This window comes from Amblyomma americanum, chromosome 1 (assembly GCF_052857255.1).
Source record: "Amblyomma americanum isolate KBUSLIRL-KWMA chromosome 1, ASM5285725v1, whole genome shotgun sequence".
Lineage (NCBI taxonomy): Eukaryota > Metazoa > Arthropoda > Arachnida > Ixodida > Ixodidae > Amblyomma > Amblyomma americanum.
Window position 1 is genome coordinate 75,224,038 of NC_135497.1, and position 15,565 is coordinate 75,239,602.

The following is a 15,565-nucleotide window of genomic DNA, read 5'->3' on the forward strand; positions in this document are numbered from 1 at the left end:
CTAGAATTAGGCCATATACATTATTTCAGCACCACGGGTGAAAAGTAGCAGGCTAACGTACCTAGGTGTTTAAGAATCTGCACACATTAGAACTTGACACTGAATTTTTTTTAGTGCAAAAGCACTATTTTAATGGGTAGACCATGAGTAAGATCTTGCAGTGTGTGTGGGTTTGTGCAAAGTGAAAGGAGCAAATAAAAATATATCAAATAAATATCCGCGACTGGGATCTGAAATAGGCAGCAGCACGAACAGATTAGCTTCACTGGCCACCGTGCAAGAGCACTAGACTCCGTTTCATACGTCAGGTGCAATGCTGTCAAAGCATTGCCTACGTCCGCGATCAAAAAGTAATGCATCCCTTGTTGTGAGCAAAAAGTAACAAATGATTGGCCTGCAGGCTTATTACATATACTTATTATTAGCTTGATAAAATGCAGTCTTACTAATGGTGACGTGCTGCTGCTTTCTTGTGCCTTAGGCCACTCGGCTACAAAACAAGTCCGGAATAACACGAGCTCCCTTCATTTTTCTCATGCGGGCTATTTGTGTACCTTTCCCAGCGTTGCACATGATGTATGAAACGGAGTATAGGCTATCGCCGCAGCTGAACACACCTCGTGTTAGACTGCACCACAGTCTCGCGCTATGCATTGCACATAGTCATCTTCATCAACTTTCATCTGCGGTGCGAAGACACTGACAGAGAATTCTGTCTTCATCATCGCCGTTATTGTTCATGCAATTTTGCTTTCACATGTTTATAAAATTTAGGCAAAAATTCCGTTTTTTTTTTTCAGGCAAAACTGGTACAACTGGCAAAATAAGTTTGTACCAATTATTTCGGGTTTTTTTCTCCCTCTTAGGTCAGCTGTGAAATTGACTTTTTTTTTCATTTTCATGTAACATCAAGTAATGCTTAAATATTCAGTACTTACAGGCATTAATGAATGCCCTATGAGCTAATGTACTAATTCAGGATATAAACCAGAAGTGCACAGGAATTGTTACCACACCTTGAACTGTGGAATTATCTCCACATCCCCACTCCCACCCCTAAGGATGGGTGAGTGAGTGAAAGTATGTTTATTTAGAGGGGGCTCGCTCTTGGCCTAGAAGAAGGAGGAGGATGGGAAGAGGTGGTCTACAAGCGGTGCAAAAGGCCAGACTCCTTGGCAAAAAGAAAAATGTTAGTACCAATGTAGTGGCAAATGTAACATATTTTTATTTGTGAGCTTGGTTCAGAAAAAACATTTTCTCACAACGTTTAGACAGGGTTCATGCTGGTTTTGACTCTAATGTTCCAAGAGTTTGTGGGGACTTTCAAGGACTAATGAATACAGTGGCTTCCCAAAGCAGCAAATTCTGCTACACATCAAAAATGTAACTTTCAAACAAACAAAAATTCTATTAACAAAAGCATACAAGCTAAGTTACTTTTTAGTCTCAGCTTTCATGAAAGCTCAGCCCCCCCAACTCTGTTTTCCAAGCTTAATTAATGCTGATGCTGACAGTGTCTTGTGCCTTTCCTTTTGCTATTCCTCAGACTGTAGGGCTTTATCACCCAAGTCAGGCCATTAGTAGCATCTGCCTTCTCAACATGAGTCTATTGAAGCATTCAGCTCAGCAAAAGCTGCTCTCAATTTCTTTTTTTCCCTCCACAAAACCTTCAATTCCTCCTGCTGCTCATTTTAGCTTCCAAAGAAGCACATTAAAGAGACAAACTGGAGTTGCCTTGTATCGATAGATTGCCACATTCCAATTACAAAGGCACCACTCCCACCGAGATTGAGTTTTTATGAACTAGAAAAGACCAAAAATCAAAATATGGATGCTGCCATCACCGGCCGATTTCGCAAATAAAATGCGCATGTACACACAAATTTTTGGCATGAAAATGAAACACAAGGAATGTTAGGACTTTCAGCAGCTACCATCAAACTTATCCTGCTCAGTTTTGGCACTGCTATAGTCAGTCTTGTGCACCTGCAATGCTACATTCAATGATGGCATGCAGCAATCAGCTGAGGATGCACAGGCTTTAGATCCTCTTTAAACATGGTGATGATTATGGATATTTATGGCGCAGGGGCATCTATGGCCGAAGAGCGCCATGACACAAGGCATTTTTGACTTCTCAAGGTCGGGTCAAAGACCCATTTCCCAAGCATTTCACCCTAAATAAGCCGAGCACCAGACCAGGGGAAAGCTTGTACCCATTGTATCACTGGTGAGCACCCGGCAGCACTGGGGATCGAACCCCGCACCTCCCGCATGCGAGGCGAATGCTCAACTACTCGGCCACTGCTGCTCTTTAAGCATAGTAAAGTTTCCTCACAGTAAGTTAGAACAGATGTTAACCCATAGGACTAATTAAGTAAACAGAACTTAACAATAAAGTCCCAGAATAAGTGCCAGAGGTCAAACGACTGATGCACATGAGCACTTTAGCAGTCGCTTCTTTAAGAACATATAGCAGCTTGAAAATCCAAACCCTTCATCATTTCTTGTCCTGAGGTAACGCAAGAAAACTTGTTTTCTATGGTACTGTGTAATGTGAGCATTGTGGCACACTGCACGTACAATCCGCCTTTTTCACAAGATGTGGCGCACTCTGAAGAGCAGGCGAAAATTCATCTGCTACACAGAAAACTGGGTGCAAACAAAAGCATGTGAGAGATGCAGGCACAATCCAGTTCCACATGGCAATTGTGTTTGACGGGTGCCACCATCTGCCACTTGCGCCGGTCACTAACATGAACTGTGCATGTGCTTATGGTTTGTTTTCAACCAGTGAAGCTGGAGGAGGAGGGTGTGCATGCGCAGAGTGGCCATGTAGAAAAGGCGGATCCCTTCTTGCCTTTTGCGTTTGCGCAGCGCACCTACTACCTGCATATTACTTCAGGAGAGGACAAAATGGCAATGCCACCATCACTGTTAAGAGGAAAGTTCTTTGCAGCACTTCCATCATACCACAACATATTTTGGTAAGCTTTTGGTTGACTTAAAAGTGCAGTCCCCCACCCTAAAAACATGTTTGCACTCTTTTCCATTTATGTAAAGAAAGTTCATAATGGCAAGCATCAGTGCCTTCAGGCCAACATTTGGAACAGCAGCACCCATCATCACATTTCATTCATGTCCGATAGTACATGTAGAGGTACTGGTCCGAAAGATTGCAGCACTTTTTCCATGCATTGCTACTGGACAAGTTCCACCTGGCCTTCTTAAGGGTGCAGGCATTTGCCTGAGTTCTCTGTTATGGCACTGCGCATTTTTGTTCCAATCGATAAATAAACAAATGGCAGGTGCTAACAGAGGTTCAACCATTCAGCATTCCCAATGGTAACAGCTAATGCCAAGGTGAACCTTCCAAAGCAGTGCTTATTACACAACTGGTGCCTGATAACCACCATTAATAATTTACTCGTCCGAGAAATCACTATTGCTAGTCTCATCCAGTGCTTTACCTTTAACTCTAGGTTTCGTCAATTCATGTGCACTTTCTGCACCAGTTCAGTCAGTGCAGCTAGCACCACCTGCACTTCGGCACTTGATTTGATATAGAGCTGCACGAGTTCTTCTGCACTTCTGCACTAGCCTCACAGCGAGTTCTCTTCTCGTGCAAGGTGCGCTCTGTAACAAATGGTGCCGTGGCCATGCTTGTTTTAGTAAATGGCGTTAAAGTGGCCGCACTTCCTAAGCAAGGCGATCATGGTGGTCACATGCAGCACAACGGAGCGTTTGCTAAAGAGAAAGGTGTTGCTTGCTATTTTTAAATACATGGCTGATCGCAACATTTGCGACGACTCCCTATGGATAGTTTCGTTTTGCCTAGGAGGCCTCCGCATCAGCTGCAACTCTGCATATAGTAGCGACTGACTTTGAGGTAGCCAGTCAGCCCGCACCTTCTGTTAGCTCGCATTTTTTTCTTCTAGCCAGCCTCTGACAGTCACTCCGTCGCCACAGTACATCGACAGTGAACATGTGAGTTGTGGAGTTCAAACAAGCTGCAGGCACTTTCAAACAGAACGGCAACAGCCTCAACCATGCCCTCAAATTGTCAATGGTCTCGCGCGACAGTCTGAATAATTCAGGCTTTTGAAATCAAAGTCTAAGAATTTCGTTGCTACCTCTTCAAAAGCACCCACTGACTCGGTGACAGTCAACCCGCGCTCGCCACTTTACACAATGCAACAAAAAGGGCACAGTCAAAATCTTCATGACTGCTGGAATAGGCAAGTTTCACTGCGACTGCCAAGAGATGCACCACTTCGAACAAATACATAGCGTTCAATAGAACTAGCACAAACCCGTGCACATGTCAAACCACGCGACAGAACACCAACACACGGCCGCAGCAGACGAACATTCCTGCCCTTTTGCGCTCGATTTGGCTGCTGCACCGGAGGGCTAGTGTCAAGCAACACTCGCACCGCAAGAACTGGCACTTTGTGAACTAGTGCAGAAAGTGCAGCCAAACTGAGGAGACCTTCTTTCTCACTAACAGTTACATGAATTTTTGTGTCAGTTGCACGCTCGCTGGTTTCCAGTAACGTGCAATGATGCTGCAGCTTACCCACACCACTACCTTTTACAACCAACTCCCGAAACATATGCGACGCAGCGACATACTGGCAAACACAAGAATTTAAAATTCTCATTGTAAGGCAGCCATATACATTTATTAATTTGTCAGAATAGCAGCTTTGGCACGTTGGTTATCCATTTGGAAGTCTGTCCATTCGAACAGCGCTTGTCTCCTGCCTTTGCCCCTCATTCTGCATTGTTCACTTCCAAGTGACTCAAATGCATGTAATATCAGAACCTTGTGTCATGCATGTGAAAACAATTGTGGAAACAGATGTGCACAACCAAAAACAAAGCAAGTAGCCTCTCTACAAGAGTGAGATATAGACAGAACGCACGTCACTGACCTTAAAATTAGCACCCTTCTACTCCATAATTTTAGCACATCAAAGCAGCAAATGACTGCTTGCTCTACACTCTTCTGGCAGGAGGTACATGTGTAGTCTGTTGCATAACTTTGAACTGTCTGGTGTTAGTAGTCGTGCCCCTAGGGTAGCATGACATTTAATGATGCTGTCAAGAAACTTGCTTTTTGCGCATGAGGCAATAAAAACCTGTAGTCCTAACTGACGATAACTTCAATCCACTGCTGATTCCTGATATAAACACTGCTGCTTTTGTTCATGGTTTAGTGTTGCTGAAGTAAACTTTGTAAGACAATAATGAAGAGAATGTGGATAAAAAACCTTAGCAAATGGAATTGACTGGGTATCTGAGACACCTTTGATAACAGCACCAGCTATGCTAGTAGGCACCTATGCACTGCCACTTGAATGATGACACCAAGTGCCTCCCTACGAATGCATGATGTCTGAATATCTGTTATAGGACTTTAGCAGTGCTTCTGTCCACTTCTGAGACCCATGCCACAAATTCCGAGGTAGCCTTGCTTCTCCTGAATTATACAAGCATTAGCTGCATAATGTACTGAACAAGAGATCAGAGTACAAGTAAGCTAAATTGTGATAAATGAGCCATGTCTGTACATGGCTTCGTCTATGGCAGGAGAAAGGCTTCTCCTGCTAGTTTCCAACTGGTCCTGCTTGCGCCATCTATGGATAGCCTGTCCCAGCAAATTCAAAGATTTGAACACCATCTGCCGAGAGCTGACAGATGGTAGTGGCCAAATACTACACTAGGGCAGTCAGCTCTTGTTCTGATAAGGGAATGCACTTTGCTGTTAACTCAGCCTTCCTAGTGTGATTGCACCTTGGCTAACGTAGGTCTACTGCTCCTTGAAGCTGTTCACCAGGATCGGGCAGCAGCCCAGGCCTGGTTTCAATGCCATCAATGCTCAGTTTTCTTCTCTTTTATTCGATGGACATATTGTAGTGACACTGGGATTCAAGCCTAATGCCTCCAAAACACAAGGCAAATGCCTTACTTTTAAACCAGCATCCAACTTCACTGGCAGCTGTTATGTGCCAGCATAGGTAAGAATACATGAAGACCTAATTTACTCAGAAGCAATGCAGTATGTTACCTGCAAGTTCGTAGCTCAAGTGACACACTATGAGCTAGTGTTAGAACACTGCGCACACAACTCTGTGCCCCTTGAAAACATTCCACTGAAAACATATGCGCTCATTCTTACCGGTCTATACTCAGGTAATGTGTTATTATGTGGTCATAAAGATGTTTGCTGTATGAGGTGCATGGATATAAACCATTGCCTCAAAGCCTTATCAGAAAGGTCTTTTCTGCAAAGTAGATGATTATAAACCTCAATTGCCCGTGCCATCCAAGACACGGGTTTACTTTGGGATGCACTGGTATGGTATTACATGCGAGCAACCTGTGAACAAATGCGTTAGGTCTGTTGGCTGAATGCTGTCACTGTGTCAATGGCTACCTCTCATGAACCCAGTTTTAATACGCAGAAATAGAAGCTGCAACCTAGACAGGTCACGATGGTCACACAAAGGAAGCAAATGCAGGTGATAATGGGAAAGTAGTAGCAGTAGTAGTTAGTAACAGGGAAAGTAAAATTTAAGTTCCAAGATTTTTTGCTTACGCATTCCTGTGCTGAGATTACCGGCAAGAGTCAGGGGTTAAAATTTCTCACAAAGCACTAGGTGCAATGGCAAATGTGTTCCCCCACACGTGGAATTTTACTTCTGAGTAACTCACTGTCAGTGAAAGCAGACAAGTAAGAAGTTCAATGTGATGCAGCAGTATTAAAGCATCTCTGAAACCCATGCAATTCATGGAACAACCTCTGTGCATAGCTGGAAAGCAGCTTCAAACCACAATGATACACAATGAACTTTCAAATATAGAACTGCCTCTAAAGCTTTTGTGCAATTAAGTGTGATCTCCATAGAGTCACACAACGGCTACTACTATAAGGCTTCAAATGTCACCAGTGGGTGGGGTATCAAGAAAAGGAAGGTAAACTTTCCAAGTAGCCTGTTTGGGAAGATAAGGCATCTGATAATCCACTATAGCAAGAACTCTCAGGGTAAAGTTTTGGTTTGGTTAATGGGGGTTTAACGTCCCAAAGCGACTCAGGCTACGAGAGACGCCGTAGTGAAGGGCTCCGGATATTTCGACCACGTGGGGTTCTTTGGCGTGCACTGACATTGCACAGTACATGGGCCTCTAGAATTTCGCCTCCTTCGAAATTCGACTGCCGCGGCCGAAATCGAACCCGAGTCTTTCGGGCCAGGAGCCGAGCGCCATAACCACTCCGTCACTGCGGCGGCAGGGTAGTTTTATCACAGTTAAAAATGTCGAGAGAAAAAAAAGAAAACAAGCATTTTGCAGCAACTTCGAAAGAAAAAAAAACAATTTGTGCAGGATTTTAAACTAATAAAAGAGCACCTGGTTAGGTTCGTCTTCCCCAGGTTAAAAAACGAAAATGCAAGACCTGAAAATAAAGAACTCTAAGGACACATAAGTTTGCCATCTAACACAGTGATATTGCACTTTGTTAAATCCAGTGCACCCAGAGAAAGGTTTATGGTTTACGGGTGTTTAAAAAGTGACTCAGGCTATAAGGGACACCGTAGTGAAGAGCACCGGAAATTTTAACCATCTGGGGTTTTTTAACGTGCACTGACATCGCACAGTACACAGGACTCTAGAATGTCGCCTCCATCGAAATTCAACCGCCGCGGCCAGGATCGAACCAGTGTCTTTCGGGTCAGCAGCCGAGCACCATAACCACTTAGGCATTGCGGTGGCCCTTCATCCAGAAAAAGGCAATCATATTTAAAACTACTACTCTCTGCAAGAGCACAGTGCATTTCACATAGCACAGGTAAGCAATGCGGCGGCACAGTTAGTCATGTATTATGTTGGCTGCTTTGTTTTTTTATACTAGCTACTTAGTGGCTGGTTGCTTCGCATGTGGCCCAACTATTGTGGCTTCCACAGTCCTTCTTGCATGTACTCTATAGCAACAGAAGTCTCTGGGATCCCGGACCCATGAACTAAGTGCACACTTGTATTATTTTATGCCGCCGCAGTGACTAAGCGGTTACGGCGCTCGGCTGCTGGCCCAAAGGACGCGGGTTCGATCCCGGCCGCGGCGGTTGAAATTCGATGGAGGCGAAATTCTAGAGGCACGTGTACTGTGCGATGTCAGTGCACGTTAAAGAACCCCAGGTGGTCGAAATTTACGGAGCCCTTCACTACGGCGTCTCTCATAGCCTGAGTCGCTTTGGGACGTTAAACCCCCATAATCTAATCTAAATCTGTATTATTTTATGTATTCTTTTCACCGGTGTACAAACTACAAAATATATATTGCTCCACCCCCCTACTGCAATGCCCCTGGCGGGCGAATGTAGGTACTTCAATAAATAAATAAATAAATAAGCTACACATCTATGTGCAGACTGGACCTTCCAAATCCAGCCTGCTTGCTCAAGGAGGCCGAAAATTCAGAATTTTCATGGATCCAATAGACTTAAAATTTTTTGTCGCCAATAATGAACTGGTCTTGAATAAACCATGAAGATTCCCTAGGGCGCACACTCAAGCTACATGGGCTTATGCAGACTGTTGCAACGTTAAATGCGCAATCTACTTGTTATGGGGGTTGCCAATGCTACAGACAACGCGGATTTACAATGAATTATGATCAAACCAGGAAAGTACATCATCCAAACTAAATATTGAAAAAGTAAGACTGTTGTACGCCATCTCTGTGTCAAACTTCAGCACGAATAAATGAGTGGTTTAACCGGCAGAAGCATTTTACAGTTCACATTTAGCCCTGCAACAGTCTATACTGTCTCCATGTTGAGTGCAGCACTTACCTTTGGTGCTGAAGGAGCGTGGCTTTTGCTGGAAGCAATAGAGGCAGAAATGACGAGGGCAGACCAGCGGCTCTTCTTTGAGAGGCAGGGGGGAACTTTTCAGACAGGAGACATGGTAAAAGCTGCCACAGCTTTCCTGGGAACACTTCTCCGTGTCCTCTGTCTTATTGCACACAAGGCATGGGTGCTTGCCTGTTCAAGAAAACAAAAGACAGCCACAATGGTACACTGGCATAAAATAAAACTTAGGCAAAAAAATTACGTGGAGAAATTTGGTTGGTTCCCATTCATAAAATACAAATATGATGAGCACAAAAAAGGAATGCCCTACAGTAACCTTCATTTGTGCTTTTCAGTAAAAACTTTCACAGCAGCTGCAAAGCCGATTCTGTGCAAACACACACGCAGCATGACTGCAGTGGTGAAAATGGACCATACAGGACTCGACGTCAAAGAACCTGCACAACTGCCATAGCCTGGCTCAATTAATTCTTTCGTAGCGCATGAGTCAGCACCTGGTGTGCACAATCCTGTCACTGTAACTGGAATCATTGCTGTCATTTCCATGAAGGCACTGCAGGGCTCGTGACCAACGTGGGACATACTTCGCATTTTATGGCAATGCATCAATTTGCATAGCACACGTGATTCACGTGCTACAGAATGGATCAAGCAAAATTGAAGTGTGTGTGTCCATTTCTTTTTGCAGTCACGCATGCCTTAATTTTTCACTTCACTACATTTTCTCGTAAGTCTGTTAATCTAATGAGCTTTCATGTGTCCAAGTTTGTCTTGAAAAAGAGTGTCTGGGGGAGAGTGGAGGGCAGCTCGTGCATTTATACACAGATGACATGGAAAGTATGACAGAATAGATTGCAGACTCACAATTTTGATGAACGCCAAACCATGCAGAAACATAACCAGCCTTGACAGCACAAAGGGAGGGCTATCTCCATGGCAAGAAAAGATAGAAGGCATGCGCGACAAAGCTGCTAGTGCCAAAAAGCACAAAAAACACTTTCACAGTAATCATATGTACATGACTAGAAGTGAAAAGAAAGAAGACAGAACCATTTCGCTTTCAGTCCTTTATATTTTATTCTTGTTTACCCATGTTTTCTGCTTGGTTTCACTGTTCTTCACCGCAGACAGCAATCTCAAGTCCTGCTCTATCGGGCTTATAGCCGTGCAATTAAAAAAGTTTACTATCACAATTATATTGACTGCAGAAGTCTTCAAAAGCTGGGATTCTTTATAAGGTTTCGACCAACATATACGAATAGCTTTTAAAACAAAATAAGCTTGGAAACACCAGGCAAAACTTGCTACGAAGATTTTTAAGTCACGATTAACACAAATGGAGCTACATTCTGCAACACACATTACACCCCCTCCCCCCTACACAAAATCACTGAGTGCACATACTTATGCAATTAGCCTACACAACAGCCAACATGCATTTGCCCTAATTAGTTTTAATTACTTTGTTGTCACGATTAACAAAAATGGGACCACATTCTGTAACACACATAATACCACCCCTCCCCCCACACACATACAAAATCACTGAGTGCACATACTTATCCAATTAGCCTACACAACAGCCAACAAGCATTTGCCTATAGTTTTAATTACTTTCCTGAGTCCGAAAACACTAATGTTTACATTTAACTCCCAACACCAGGCAAGGAAATTGCAGCAACATAATTATTGACAGCTAAAAAATTATTTCACAGAACTAACAGAATTCTGAACAGTAACTATCACATGCGTGACAAGATTTGTAAGAAATAATGATCAAGGGAGCTCACACATCAGACGTCTGCGCTACCTTGGGTTGAATAAATCCAAATAAGCTTTTTTTTCTTTTAAGCAACATCTTTTTCATCCTGGCTTGTTTAAAATGCAAACACAGCATTCCCAAACCGAGGGCACATGCCTTTGGTACCAGCAGCATTTCAAGCCAAATCTCCACAAAAGCCTGCTCAGAAAGTGCGTATTAAGGGAAACTGAAGATTAAAAAGCTTGAAGTCACTTCCAACTTGCTACAGGATGAGACTCGTTCGATGAAAATATTGTTTACAATGCAGGGCTTGCGCAGCGAAGTTCACTGCGACGACGAGAGGTGGCACAGGGCACAACACGTCTCGACAAGCAGCGAAATGGAAATTGCGAAGTGTGCTTTTCACTTGCAAAAAGTGCACCATGGGAGCACCTACCTGTGGTACACTCGTCACAGAGAAAGACCGCCGGCGGATGGGCGATCCCGAGGCACTCGAGGTGGAAGCTCATCTTACAGGGCCCTGTGCAGGCCAGAGTGGCACCGGTTTTTTCGCAGACGAGGCACAATTCGTCCTTGGCCTTCTCGACGGAGCTGTTCTCCTGCAGCGGTAGCACAGCCTTGGCGTTTCTCGCCGGCTTCGGAGGAGAGTCGTAGTACTCAAAAGTGAGCTTCTGCTTGCGTTCCGTTCGCGTCAGTTCCATCGCAGCGTTCGCCTCGTCAACGGCCGCCATCCAAGCGTCTCTCTGGCGAAGAGGCACGGCGTACGGTGGCCGCTTCAAGTCACCTAACACCACGAACTTGGTGAGGCCCTCGAACGGTATGACGCGCCTCGGTTGCGTCCAGCCGTGTTTAGCCTGCACTCCAAAGTACTGAACGTGGTACAGCACAAGATTTTTTCTAACCACTTTCATGTAGCGTCCGCTGACTGGGTCGAATGAAACCATGGCAGGCCAAAACGGATGGTGGCCGATCTTTGACCAAAGCAAGTCTCCGACCAGATACTCCGACGTCCCAGAAGATTTTGAGTTTTCTCCCACTTCTGTTTGTTTCTGGCCGTTATGTGAAGAGTGGCTTCGAACGAGAGGTGTATACTCCATACATGGACTGAACTTGGGTTTTCGCACTCTCCCGAACTTACTGCGTTGACTGGCTCCCCCCGGGAGAAGGAAGCCCGGTGGTCCGGAGCCATCTGGAGAGTTCAGTAAATGCTCCATTTCCATTCTTTCTTCGCCGACATCACTGCCATTCGCCATCCCTTCCTCCATGGTATCGCGGCAAAATCTAAGAGCGGATGGACGCTAAATACAATACAACCGGACAGAGACGCAGCGTTCACAAATCACTTCAGCCAGTAGTTACGCCAGTATTCCGGTTCACAGTACGAAAGCGTATGGTTTTGCATTTCACATGAACATATGGCAAAAATATAGAGCATCAGGCTACGGATACCAATAAATACACGTGGTAAAAATGCGACGGCTCACATGGCTTTTTCGCAGACACGACGCACGAACGCTGTCCAGACGCCGCCGTGCCGCCTCAGGTGCAAATCGCGCCAAAATGCGAAACCGGCGATTGGCTGCGTTGGTAACAAAAAAAAAAAGCGCCCAAAGACCAGATTGTGGCGCTGCCATCGCTACCGAGGCGTTTGATTCATTCTTTTGCATTTTGTTCTTTTTTATGTTTTTAAGCGCGCATATGGGTTTATTAACTTGTTTTTGTAAGTAAAACTCAGTTGTAAATTTAACATTCTTTTTGTCTGCCAGCGTAGTATCTGTAGGCCTATCATACTTGCAACGTCTATCGTACTTGTGGGTGCCATAGGTGAATCCACGGAAGGGTGACACACACAAAACTATGTTCTGCATGGGCAGACATGGGTTCGTAAATGGCAGCTGCATTTTTATCGGTGGGTGCCGTAGGTGAACCCACTGGATGGTGACACACACACTACGCTTCTCGAGGCTCTTAGCTAGTGTACCTGTACTCAGGGGAAAATTAATATTGCACCTAACACGCCTCAGGTGCTTTAGTATCGATGGCAGATGCCGAGGCTAGCAAAAATGTCTTCCTTCCTTTTCATTATTATTTTAATAAAAACCACGTACTACTACTACTGACACCGACCTAAAAGAGTCACATATTCCGAACTCTCCACCTCTGACACTATAATATGCACAGATGTCTCTTATTTTCGTTGTGTAGTTTACTCGCAATAAAGCCATGCGCACTTCAACACAATTGAAGTGAATCGGCTTCGTACATGCAAAACAAAGGCCACAGCAAGCGGGCGCGCACCGGGATTTCGCCACCGCTGCGTCATGAAAACTTCCCCCGTCGGTCGGTACACTTACCATAACCATGCTACAGTGTGCTAGAATATAACATTCCAGTTCACTATAACCATACTAAGGAAAGGCAGGGAGGTAACTAGGTGAGTTTCTCGAAGTTCTTTATAGCGCTACAAAAAAAAAAAACAAAGCAAGGACACAGGAAGAAGTACACATAACGGGCGCTGTGTACTTCAGCGCCCGTCCTGTACCCTTGTTTTTTTGTAGCGCTAAAGAGAACTTCGAGAAACTATGCTTCACCAACTAGCCCCAAACGTGTTTTGTTAAGTAACTAGGCGACACCCAGTATGCTACCCTACACGTGGGAAGTGGGGACGAAGAGAGAGAGAGAATGCGGAAAGAGGAAAGTAGATGACATTTTCGCGTGTCCGTAGACGCCGTAGACCATACTGAAATTGCCGAAGAATGTTGGTGCCTGCAGCGTCGCGCTCAGTCGCGCGCAAGAGCACGAGAGACCGTGTAGTGGCGCCACTCTATTACCGCTATTACTCAAATTTGTTTTATTTTTAGCATTGTACCTAGGTATCACAGTTCACTGTACCTAGGCCACTCCACCTAGGTGGTACCAGCGGCGGGCCTGGTGAGGCCAAGGTTGCTCTTCCCGAGTTCACTATTTAGTGGGCTGGGTGTGATGACGCCGCAAAGTCACGTGACCTACGTGCGCCCCCCCCCCCCCCCCCTTGTTGCTTTCTGGGGACCACCTACCAGCGATATTTCGCGAACAACGCCGACACCGGATTTTCTGGAGAATGGGCCCAGTAAAAAAAAATTGGAACCAATTGGGTTTTCAACTGGTTTCAGTTGGTTGGATTGAATGGGTTTCCAGCTGGTTCCAGTTGAAATGGTGCTCCAACTGGACAGTCGAAATGGACTCCTAACTGAACCAGTTGTTTCCACTGGTTCCAATTGGAACTGTTGCTTTGATTAGACAGTTTAAATAGAGTACCAACTGGACACAGCAGTAGTCCGATTGGTAATTCACGTTCCCTTTGGATACTCAGTTGAAAGTCTTTGCCAACTGGTGAGCTCAATTGGTCTTACCAACTGCATCCAATTGGTCTAACTGCGCCCAATATATTCATGTGAACACAATTGCATATGTGAGAAACACTGCAATACTAATTAGGTTATAATAAGAATTAACTATCTGCAGTTTAATCTGTATGCTATCGCTGCAGTCGAAAATGAATTATAAATAACTATGCTCAAATGGTAAGTGCCACTAGCCCCATTATGGGTGTCTCACATATGCTATATAAGTGGAAGCAAAAGTGTATTGTGCATGTGGATATGTGTTGGGCTTATGTTAGGTATGTGACTGTACTAGCTGTTTCTCGAGTGTAATGTATGATTAGTTTGATTTCCAAAAATTAAATTCCTTTAAAAACTTGGCATGAGGTAGAACATCTCAGCATGCAGTCCTGACAGATTTTTTTTTTTTGCACCTTAATATTGCTCATATTGTGTACTTTGTGCAGCTTAATTAATTGGGTGGTAGATTTTGTGCAAGTTTCCTGGATGCAATATAATTGCCTGCATTTGACTTAATGGGGGCACAATTCGAGTTGGCCCAATTGTGCAGTAATTGGAAATTTGAATTGGTACCAAATGGAAACTTCTCAATTGGAGTGAATTGTTTTATTTTTTACTGGGCGAGGCTTTAACGCTATCGCGTTTAAAATTCTCTCGACCTACTGCTCGCTTGTTCGGGCTAAAATTTCGCATAAAGCTGGCATTTGGAGGTCATGTTTGTTTTATATACAGATGAGTGGGGTATAATATATAGCCCGATTCGAAAATCTCCATCGTCTGCTGTGACGGCGGACCAAATCAGAAAGGTTTCACCGTTTCATAGCAGTGGTACGGATAACATTATGTAACACGATTTGAACGTTATCACATTCGTTCTGGCCGAAACGAAGCATTAAATTTTTTCTAGCGTCGGCAACAAACATGACGGTGCAGGATAGATGAATCTATTAAGCTCATGCATTCGATGCAGCGTTCTCTTGAAATAAATTCTGTTCGAGCATTTTAATTTGATTAGGTTAAGCTTGAATGCTTTGCTGCTAGCTGAAGTTGAGGCTGTGGCCCTTTGACGAAATGCAATGAGAAAGCGGTTGCGCGGCTGGTTTGACAGTGCTTTCTCGTGCAGAAAACATCATTTAAATGCGACTGCCCCCCTACCCGCAAATTCAGTTTCTTAACAGCCTCCCTGCATGGTAGTGTGCTCGTTCGTCCGACGAGGGTGGGTGCGAGAAGACGTGCGTTCACCGCTGCCGCAGACGGAGATTTCCGATTAATTTCGACTGAATCAGGCAAGTACCCAACCCAAACGTAATATAAAACAAAACTGACTGTGGTATGCCGCAGTCAGTTTTGCTTTGCGAAATCTGAGCCCTAAAGACTTTTTTCAATTTTTGTCTCAGCAATGCAACAGTCAGTAATAAAGTCGCCAACAGAAAGCAGCCATGGGAATCCAATTTTTTTTTGCAGTGTATGGTATTGGGCCCCAGCTGAGTTTGGGAAGTAGCTTTTTATATGCTCCATGGTAGGACCAAGGACAATTTTGTGCC

At 44.4% G+C, this 15,565-nt stretch overlaps 1 protein-coding gene across 1 annotated transcript in view; it reads right to left on the bottom strand.

Annotated features, from left to right (window-relative positions):
- Positions 1–12,195, bottom strand: part of NSD (Nuclear receptor binding SET domain protein) — a 41,708-nt gene extending 29,513 nt beyond the window's left edge. Inside the window, exons 1-2 of the mRNA XM_077645944.1 lie at positions 11,075–12,195; positions 8,856–9,047 (exon numbers count right to left, since the gene is read on the bottom strand). Coding sequence (XP_077502070.1) covers positions 8,856–9,047; positions 11,075–11,903 — 1,021 coding nt within the window. The 5' untranslated portion in view covers positions 11,904–12,195. The remainder of the gene's footprint in view (positions 1–8,855; positions 9,048–11,074) is intronic.
- Positions 12,196–15,565: the final 3,370 nt, after the last annotated feature.